At 35.8% G+C, this 10,082-nt stretch overlaps 1 protein-coding gene across 4 annotated transcripts; it reads right to left on the bottom strand.

The window, feature by feature from the left end:
• Positions 1-2,731: 2,731 nt before the first annotated feature.
• On the bottom strand, positions 2,732-7,525 carry LOC131644614 (serine/threonine-protein kinase PCRK1-like). Of its 4 annotated transcripts, XM_058915164.1 has the most exons (6): positions 7,025-7,524; positions 6,699-6,813; positions 5,595-6,005; positions 4,827-5,087; positions 4,527-4,649; positions 2,732-3,430 (listed from the first exon to the last, which is right to left on the bottom strand). In XM_058915164.1, the coding sequence occupies exons 3-6, from the start codon at positions 5,982-5,984 to the stop codon at positions 2,924-2,926; spliced, it is 1,281 nt and encodes a 426-aa protein (XP_058771147.1). In that variant the 5' UTR covers positions 5,985-6,005; positions 6,699-6,813; positions 7,025-7,524; the 3' UTR covers positions 2,732-2,923. The 4 variants fall into 4 exon arrangements, with proteins under 4 accessions (XP_058771147.1, XP_058771148.1, XP_058771149.1 ...); XM_058915165.1 differs by lacking the exon at positions 6,699-6,813 and having other exon boundaries at positions 7,025-7,525; XM_058915166.1 differs by lacking the exons at positions 6,699-6,813; positions 7,025-7,524 and adding an exon at positions 6,383-6,682.
• Between the last annotated feature and the right edge of the window lie 2,557 nt (positions 7,526-10,082).

The following is a 10,082-nucleotide window of genomic DNA, read 5'->3' as shown; positions in this document are numbered from 1 at the left end:
TTACTATTTTTTTTATAATTCAGAATATTAAATATGTGGTCAATATTTTGATAATTTAATTTGTATTTATTATTTAAAATATTTGAAATGTATGTATTAAATTTTTCGATATTGTTTTATTTTGTTCTTTATAATGTAATTTGATTTTGGAATAAATAAATATTTTACTAAATGGATGGTGGCGGGGCGGGGATACCCGAACCCGTTGGGACGGGTTTGGATTTTAATTCTCCATCTCCGTTTGGGTTTAGATCGGGGAACGAGGATTGTTTGGGGATTCGGGTTTGGGTTTAGGAGACGTAAAAACTGTTTCCGACCTGCCCCATTACCATGTCTAATCTCAAAGGAACACTAGATTATGGTATTTTGTTTCCTACATCAGATGAAGGAAAGGATTGCAAACTAGTGGGATACACTGACTCGAATTGGTGTGGTGATGCTGAGGATAGAAAATTCACGAATGGTTATGTCTTTATGCTAAGTGGAGCACCAGTTGCTTGGATCTCAAGAAAGGAACCAATGATATCACTTTCGTCATGTGAAGCTAAGTACATAGTTGCGTCTCTTTGTGCATGTCAAGCAACATGGATGGTGAATCTGATCGAGGAGATTGCAAGTGAAATTATGGAGTAATTATCATAAAAATCGATAACATGTCTGCTATCAATTTAGCCAAAAATCTGATAGCACGAGGAATAAGCAAATAAATTGAGATGAGATTCCATTATCTTAGATATCAAGTAACAAATAGGAAGTTGAACTTGTAACATCGCAGAACTGAGAATCAGGTTGCAGACATCGTGACAAAGGATGTGCAGATAAAATTATTAAATGAATTAGTTGGTGTGCTAAATATATAATTCTTTGTGTTAAACATATTTATAATATGCGAGATTCGACATAGTTGAATCCATTTGTATTCGATATAGTAGTATTCAAATATCATTTGTAGTAGTTGAATTGTCATGTATTCGACAGAGAGTCGAACACAACTAATCATAGTTGAAGCTGCATGTATCTGACATAATCGAATACAACTTTTTGAGGACGGTTAGTTAGTGAGTTTGTTAGAGATTGTGTGATGTGCAAGCAGTCTCATTATAAATAGGGAGACACCCAGCATTTGTAAATAAAATACACTGCACACAAGTAAGTGAAATATACATAGATAGAGAGAAACTCATAATTGATAGATTGATCAATACTATCTCCCTTTCACTTCAATAACTCATACTTTCTCAATTCAATCTTATCTCTCAATTTTCTTCAAAAAAAAATTCTCAAATCTTTGTGCAACAAAATCGTCGTGCAACTAAGGTGTAGTTGAATCACTCGAGTGAAGAGTGAAGAACGAAAATTTTGAATTAATCAAGAAAGTGATTGAATCTTGCTCTATCACAATCTATTCTAACATTTACAAGTCAATAATGCCATGTGAAAACGGAGAATTAGAGCTACATAGATGGAGAAGAAGAAGACTGATTCAAATGTGTATTTCACTAATCTGAATATTACAATAAATGATTCAACCTTATATATGATAAGTTATTCTTAAAGTTATTTACAACACTTACAAGATAGTTGAGTTAGTTATAGACCGCTCCTAACTAGCTTTCTATGCTACTTTGCTACTTCTTTATACTAAACACTTGATAAGATAGGAAAAAAAGAAGTTACAGAGAGGTGTGTTATTAGAAAGAGATAGAGAGAAAAAGTTAAAAGACAATTTCCTCCCCAAAGTTAATCATTCCGAATCTCAAACAATAAACATACCATTAGACTTCAATTTGTTTTTGTTACTAAAATTATTTTCCAATTATTTATTTATCTAAATATGTTAAAACTATATTACCTACTCTTAACATTATTAATTTTTTTTGTGTGAACAAAATGTATTTTTTACTATTGTTGACAAATAAAATTATTTAACATATTTTAGGGGAAGCAACACTAAATTTTTAGTAAGACAGTCACACTTGTTCAGTATTTAGTAACAAAAAATTTAAGCTAGGTTTATTTCAAAAATATAACAGGGAAAGGTGTAAGAAAACTGAATAATACAATTTGTTGGTTGGTTCTATTTTCCTGTTATTCTGTTATGGCATCAGTTCAGTAGCCTATAAATATGAGTCATTGAATCTCCTTTATTCAATATGAAATTATGAATCATACAATGAAGCTCAGCTTAAGGCAGTGAGAGAGAGCCATACCTCTATTTTTCAGGCAAATTTAGTTAATTATATTATGTGCATATACACAGCAAAAACTGATTTGTTTACAAGTATAAAACTAAGGCTGAATAAAAATGTTTTGGCTACAACACACAAGATTTTATACTCATTAGCCAGCCAATACTTCAGAATGTAAATAAACATGTGTAAAAACATATTAATCTTAATCTTTGTACATTTTATGCAAGACCTCGCAAAATATTAGGGATCTCTATATGTGAGGACTGAAAATGCAATGTGCATAACTACAACTCAACCAGATGCATTAGGCTCATCAACTTGGCTAGCATATCATAGAAATCCAACCTCTGTTAAAACAGTTTGACATGCAGGATGCAACGGCGAGAACCACATGCAGTTCCTATAAGTTGTTAGGGGAGAAGAGGTTAGACTTTCCTGATAGCTACATAGCATTAACATGATGAGCTTCTCTCTATGTCCAATGAAGCACTGACACGTACATGGATATCAAGATCCTGACAACCAAAAACTATCAATAGTTTGAGAAAATAGAGGTGATTAAGTGTAACCACGTGTGTCAATGTGTCAATGTCGTCTTTGTGTCAGACAGTGAACATGTCTTCAATATGATGTGTCTATGCTACATATATGGTAAATATAGATGGATAACTTTTGTATAAAAGAAACTCTGCATGCAATTCATAGCTCTGATTCATTTAAATCTGTAACAATCAGCATGTTCTTAAAAGCTTTGGTCTCCAGGACCTAAACCAATTACAATCTGGTTTTGGATCCATGATCCTCTTTTTGTTCTTGATTTCAGTGTTTTGAGAATCATCGGCTGAGGCTACGCTATTCATGGATGGTTGTGGAATAGTACTCGCCGAAGACTCCACAATCTGATTAACCATTTCTAATACTTCGCTCATTTTAGGGCGATTCTTTGGGTTTCTGACCAAGCATCTGTTAGCCACTAAAGCAAGTTTTTGGGCTGACTTTGAGAAGTGTTTCCTCTCAAGTCTTGGATCCAATATTATTTGAAATTTCTTCACATCTGAAAGGTATGGTCTTATCCAGTCCAACAACTTCTGCTCACCCTTGGGGCGATTTCGATCTAAAGGACGCCTCCCAGTAATGAGTTCATAAAGGAAGACACCGTAGCTCCATACATCAATCTTTGAAGTGAGTCGTCCTGTCTGAATATATTCAGGAGCAGCATAGCCCATTGTTCCTACAACCTGACAGGGAAGGATCTATTAACAAGACATTGGAGGCAGATGCCCCCACTTTCTTCTAAAATACAACACATACCTCACTAGGATATATTACCTATTCATAAACTACAACACATATAGTGAATATTAAAATTAACACAATTGAAATTACAAAAGGGACACCTATTGTGAGACGGATGGAGTAATACTTATTCATAAATAATATTTATATAATATATATAGACAAATGGATTGAAAGTTATTTTATAGAATAGAATGTTATTTAAGACAACAATTTTTTAAATTACAATAGTTAATAATATTTTATAACATTAGTGGGGTCAAAAAAATTATGTATTTAAAGGTGGTCCTTTGCTACGAACGTTTTTAAAAATCATAAGTAAAATTTCATAAAAGATAAAAATTTATTAAGATATAGCCATGTTTTGGTCTCTTAACTTAATTTAATGTTTCGCTTTAGCCCCTTAACTCAAAAACGTTACAAAGTAGTCCCTTAAAAATCCTTTTGTTGTCTAAAATGGTCCCTATCATTAGTTTTTCTGGAAAAAGAGTTAAATACTGACTAAGTGACGTGACAGGTAGGTAAGTGGTAAAATATTGACTCAAGTAAGTGTATTATAAACGCCTTCTAGGGTTGAATCATCATCTTCCTATTTCACGACGATTCAATTTATAACACATGAGTCAACATTTTACCATTTGCCTACTTGTCATGCCACATAGTCAGTACTTAACATTTTTTCAGAAAAAACTAACGGCGGGAACCATTTCAAGCAACAAAATGGTTTTTAAGGGACTACTCTATAATTTTTTTTAGGTAAGGGACTAAAGCGAAATATTAAATTAAGTTAAGGGATTTGGTAACTAATTATGCCTAAAATATATTTTCAATGCAATAAATGTATGCATGAATTTGCCCCCATTACTTAAAAGTTTTGGATCCGTCCCTGCAACCTGATGAATACGTTATACACCAGCCATGCAAACATCGTTAAAATAAAAGCAGTCAAACCGCTGATTTAAAAAGATGATAAGAACATGATCACACCGCTGACGAGGATTAATATGTGAAATGAGAGATGAAAAAACATGATCATACCGCTGTTGAGACATGAGTTAACCCATCAGATGGTCCCAATCTTGCTAATCCAAAGTCTGACAGCTTTGCATTCCACTGCTCGTCCAGAAGGATATTTGAAGATTTGAAATCTCTGAAAATTATCTAAATATCCCTCACAAACAGTTAGTACAGAAATATCAAGTTGCACAACATTTTTATATAGCAAATAAATTATTTCTAAAAAGTTCAATTTAGCTCCTACTAGCTTCCTTTAGGGGGCGAGTTTCTACATGTAGCCTTTAAATTTTATACCCTTGAATAGGAAAGCTATGGCTATACCTGAAAATCCATTTCCTCGTGCAGGTATGTTAAGCCACGAGCAGCGTCCTGGGCTATTTTCAGTCTCCTACTCCATGGGAGAGGAGTTTCCGATCGTGGGGATAAATGGTGTTCCACGCTTCCATTGGGCATATATTGATATATTAAAAGCCGCTGGATTCCCCTTTCATCATCATCAGCACAATAGCCCACTAGTTTCACAAGATTGGGATGCTCAACAATACCAAGAACATTCACTTCAGTTACCCATTCTTTATGGCCCTATAAGCCAAAAGGAAAGTAAGTAAGTAAGTAAGTCACACACATTGTAAAATGCAGAGGAAAAAGTAATCAAAGGTTAAAGCATAAATTCTATCTGGTGTAGCAAAATTGAAGTGTGGGGACGACACAGATTCACAAGTTTCTCATTTCTAATTGACTCTACAAATAACTCATGTGACAATTCAATTAAGCTTTATAACATTATGCTTATTATAGCTTGCTTTATGATATTTGATATTTGAACACAAAAGTACATGATGGAGTCAAAGAACTAGACAATGCATGAAAGGATCTTATCATACTTTAACATATACCTATCGACAAAACAGAAACTGTTAAGAAATGTGGTTGGACCTAACTCAACCCTACAAAACCGGCTTGTAGGGTGAGGATTGCCCCAACTTATAACCACATGTTCAAACCATATATTGTCTGACATGAGACTCTTAACATAAGCAACTAAATTTGTATAACTTTCAGAAGGAAATAGAGAGAGAAGAGCCTAACCTGAATTCCTCTTTTACCAAGTTGTTTAACCGCGACTTCAATTTTAGTAGGGGGATCATCTAAACTCTTGATCAATCCCTTGTAGACACACCCAAATCCACCCTCACCAAGCATAACTGAACGACCGAAATTCTTGGTGGCTGATTTCAGTTCAGATACAGTAAACACTCTCAGGTTGCTTGGTCTTTGGGACAAATTGGGAAACGCATTCCTCCTGAGGGAGTCAGAGCTGTTGCCTGATGAGGCATCTAGAGAATTTAATTCAGAGCCAGTTCTTCTCATGTCACTCCCACCATAAGTAGAGTTGTTCGACAGACCCGATAGTGTCTGCATGCCCTTATCATCACCCTTCTTTTCTCCATAGTAGATGTTGAATGGGAAACAATTCATTGCCACCTGATTCAAACCGCACTGCATTTTCACAAAATTGAAATGAAATTAAGAACCATGTTGTCATTAAAAAACAACACAGCATCTAAATTGAAGGTCATACATAGATGATGACGACTTTCCAAACACTTCATTGTTCAAAAAGTAAATACAAAGTTGCATTTTTTTTTTTAATGGTCCAATAATATATTAATAAAAAGGCAAAAGACCCTGTAACAGTATACAAAAAAACTGGTATACAAAAACACCACAGGCACAAGAAGTACCATGCCAGCAAACACCAACAAAAAAAACTACCAAAAAAACAAAACAAAGCGAAGAAAAAAAACAACAAAACAAGCCGAAAAAAAGGAAAACTCGGCAGTTAAAGGATCAGCAAACCAACATCCAACACTGACCAAGCGAGAGCTCTGGCACCAAACCCTACAATCGCGGACAAAGACCACAAGGAATCACCAAGAAGCCACTAGCCACCAAGGGGCCAGATCAGCACTCTTGAGCCACTATTGGCTCAGACATAGGATAGGATTTTGAAGCCAATCAGTGAAGGAGAGAATTCACCGGGATCAAAAAAATACTCTATCCTCTACCTCTTTCACATTTGTTCACGAACCACAAAAAACTTAACATTACGATCAGACTACATAATTAAGTAACCATAGGATTAAACTTCATATCTAAAATAGAAGATCATAGCATCATTTTGAACCCGACCTATTGCGATAAGGCTTGGTTGTTGCTGTCGTATAATCTAACTTCAGAGTAAGGAATGATCGACCTCAAGTGGTTAATGAACTTCAATTAAGGTTGAATCATTGGAGTTCCAATTCTGCCCCCAAAATAGAAATGTTATTAAACTAACGAAATCAGAAATCTATCATAATTATTCAAATTAGCAACATCATTAACAGAAACAAACCTATTCTAAATCTAGCAATTGTCAATTTTAAAAAAGAAACCTAATTATCTTTTCCCTTTTGGGGTGAATTGCTTGCAGAAGTTGTTTAATTATAATAAAGAGGTAAAAAAAGAAACCTAACCTGTAGTTTGATCGGAAAAAAAGTTCAAATTGTGTGAATTATGATGAAATCCCAATATGTTTTATGAAGCGAGAGTTTTGTTTTGTCTGATAATGGAAGACTGAATTCAAGTAAACTCAATTGAAACCATTTTGGGTGGAAACTTAAAACTGGGTTTGTAGTATGAACGGGTCTTTCGGGTTCGAGGGACCGAGTCGGAAAAAAAACACAAACAGAAACAGCAACTAGGCAGTGTTATTTGTCGTTGTTGTGTTCTTATGTGGCACACACACCGTTTTTGGTCTTATTATTATTATTTTCCGTCATTCACAATTGACACTCAGATGTAAAACTCTAGATAGTTGTTGATTTTGATTTTGGTCTTTTTCTTTTTTTTTTTCTATGAAAATGATTGAAGTGAAAGATGTAAAATTGTTCAAAACTTTGATGGAAAATGTGCAACCGACATAGCCACCACATTTTAGTAGAAGTTAAGGAACTTTATATGACCTAATCAGTTTTAATTCACTAGGAAAAACTCATGAAAACAAATTGACACTAATATTTATTTTTATAATAATATTATCTTGTATAATAATTCATTAGGGAAAGATGGATAGAAAACAGGAAGATGCGCGGAAGCGCGCAAAGGAACAAGAGTGGTATGAAGTTTCGCGGTCTTTGCCATCCTTGACCATAGTGCAGAGAATTTATTGACACGGATTTATTTTGAAAAGGGAAACAATTTTTTATTATATCTCGAAATCAAAATGGTACGGGCAGATAACCATGGTCCCCATCTAAATCCTTTCCCTAAAACTGGTTCTTGCAACAACAAAACCATCAAACTAAACCATAAACCAGAATTCTAAACCAATAGAATACAACCAAAACATATCCATTGAAACTTTTTAATTGAAGAACACGTCTTCTTAAGTTTCTGGAACAGTCTGAATGGACTTGATTTTTAAAATCGTTGTTTTGAATGGACTCAAAAATATATTACTCCAAACTCTTTACTTTTATGTAAAAAGTAAAATTCGAACCTGCGATCCTATATCTGAATTTACACAGAGGTCAACTGAACTGGTTTAACCGAGATTTTTTATTTTATATTTTAGTTTTACTACTAAAGTTGGAAATATGACATAGCTCATTAAGAGAATTTCTTTAGCCACTTCCTAACCTTCTTGCCCACCCCTAGTGAATTTACCACACTACCCCTTGTTTCGGAAGTTCATTTCCGAAACGGTACTTTTTTTTGCAAAAAAGGTGTTTTCGGAAATGAACTTCCGAAAAAGTGTTTTTTTTAATATAAAAAATTGATTTCGGAGATGCATCTCCGAAATAAAGTTAAATTTTCAGAAAATGTGGTGTTTCGGAAGTTCATCTCCGAGCGCACCCCCCATGATGGAATTCGGAAATGCACTTCCGAAGTTATGTCTGGACAGAATGAAAAATAACAACGATTCGCTTTATTTAATCGGGTGAAGATTACAACGATAATATTACTGAAAATCAAAGTTACATATTGTTGAACACGGGTAGGTGGGGATGAGTCAACATTTTGATAACGTCGTCCGCCGATCTTTGAAGTTTGGCGTCCAACTCGATCGGGCCTTTCGAAGAAAATCGGTCGAACGTTGTCCACATAACCGCTAAGTCTTCGTCGTTCTTGATCTCAAAAGGTGTGAACTTAATGTCTCCCTCGTCGTTAAGCGATGGAGAGCGGTACTCGAGCTTGACAACCTTTCGATTCTCGGGATAGCGAAAAAGCGTGTTGAGCGACGGTATCAATTCCGCAAACGGCGTGTCGCGCGAGAAGCGAAATTGGAACGGCATCGGGTAGCCGGTTTCAAAGTAGACGAATGCTAGGTGAGGGTAGGTTTGTGTCATTTGTGTTTTGTGGTGTGAAGAGGATGAAGAAGAGTGTGTGGTATTTATAGACTTATTGGAGCATTGATGGCCCAACAAACCTTATCTTGCCTCAGGGGACATTTCGGAAATGAACTTCCAAAAATAGGCTCCAGACATTTATATTTCGGAAGTTCATTTCCGAATTATGCAGAAAACAGACTTAAATTTTACATTTTGTTGATTGCTTAGTGTTTTGTGTAAACAATACCAAAGGAATTCAAAATAGACATAAATTAGACATTGATGACATAAAACATACTTATATTATATATGTATTGAATCGGTCCGATTTTACATGATAAACAACAATACATACAAAAAATGATCGTTACAAACAAAAAACGATCCGGAACGAACTAAAATTCACCGAACCAATCGGTGGATCCTAAGTCCAAAATAGGCACGTTCTTCGAACGCTCTCTATTTTGCTCGCGCTCCTTGCTCATCATTTCTTCAAACTCCGCCATCCTCGCAACGAACGGATCCGGCCAAGTCTCCGCCTCATTTGAACGATGTGCCGTCCATTGACAAGAAGTAGCCGGTATAGGACAACCCGGTTTCAAAAACACTTGAACGAAGTGCCGCGATCGTAGATACCCGATGCATATGACGCGGCCCGACGCGTCCAACGGCGGTCGACTATGAAGTGGAAAGAAAGTCTCACATAATCCGAACCTCGTCAAATCGACGCACACCATATCATATGCACTTGCTATTAGATGACCCATCTCGGGGAATGACATCCACTTCGAAACCGGAGCGATACCGGTAAGTGATGGAACAAGTGCATCATGAATTTTTGCAAACTTTTCTTGATTTTCATATAGTCGGCCGTAGATATCCCGATACGAAGTCAACTCCGCAATGAGCTCCCGTCGGACTAAAGTGTGATTATTTTCCCCTTTACCGAGCAAACCCGCAACGGCCCGATATCCACAATTACCGTCGCCTCCAACATCAACGATGTTATCGATATATTTGTGCATGAAAAGTGGCATCTCATCAATGTAGACAATCGGTGATTTTTTGATCGGCGCTGTGCGAGGTGGCTTCGAAATAAGGGCTCCTTTGTTACCACTACACGTGGACTTCGGTGTCTCTTGAATTTCCGGCAACGATGAATCAACATGTTCAAAGTAGGAAGGAGATCGTTTTGTTGAAT

This window comes from Vicia villosa, linkage group LG1 (genome assembly GCF_029867415.1).
Source record: "Vicia villosa cultivar HV-30 ecotype Madison, WI linkage group LG1, Vvil1.0, whole genome shotgun sequence".
Lineage (NCBI taxonomy): Eukaryota > Viridiplantae > Streptophyta > Magnoliopsida > Fabales > Fabaceae > Vicia > Vicia villosa.
This window is presented reverse-complemented; position numbering and strand designations above follow the sequence as displayed.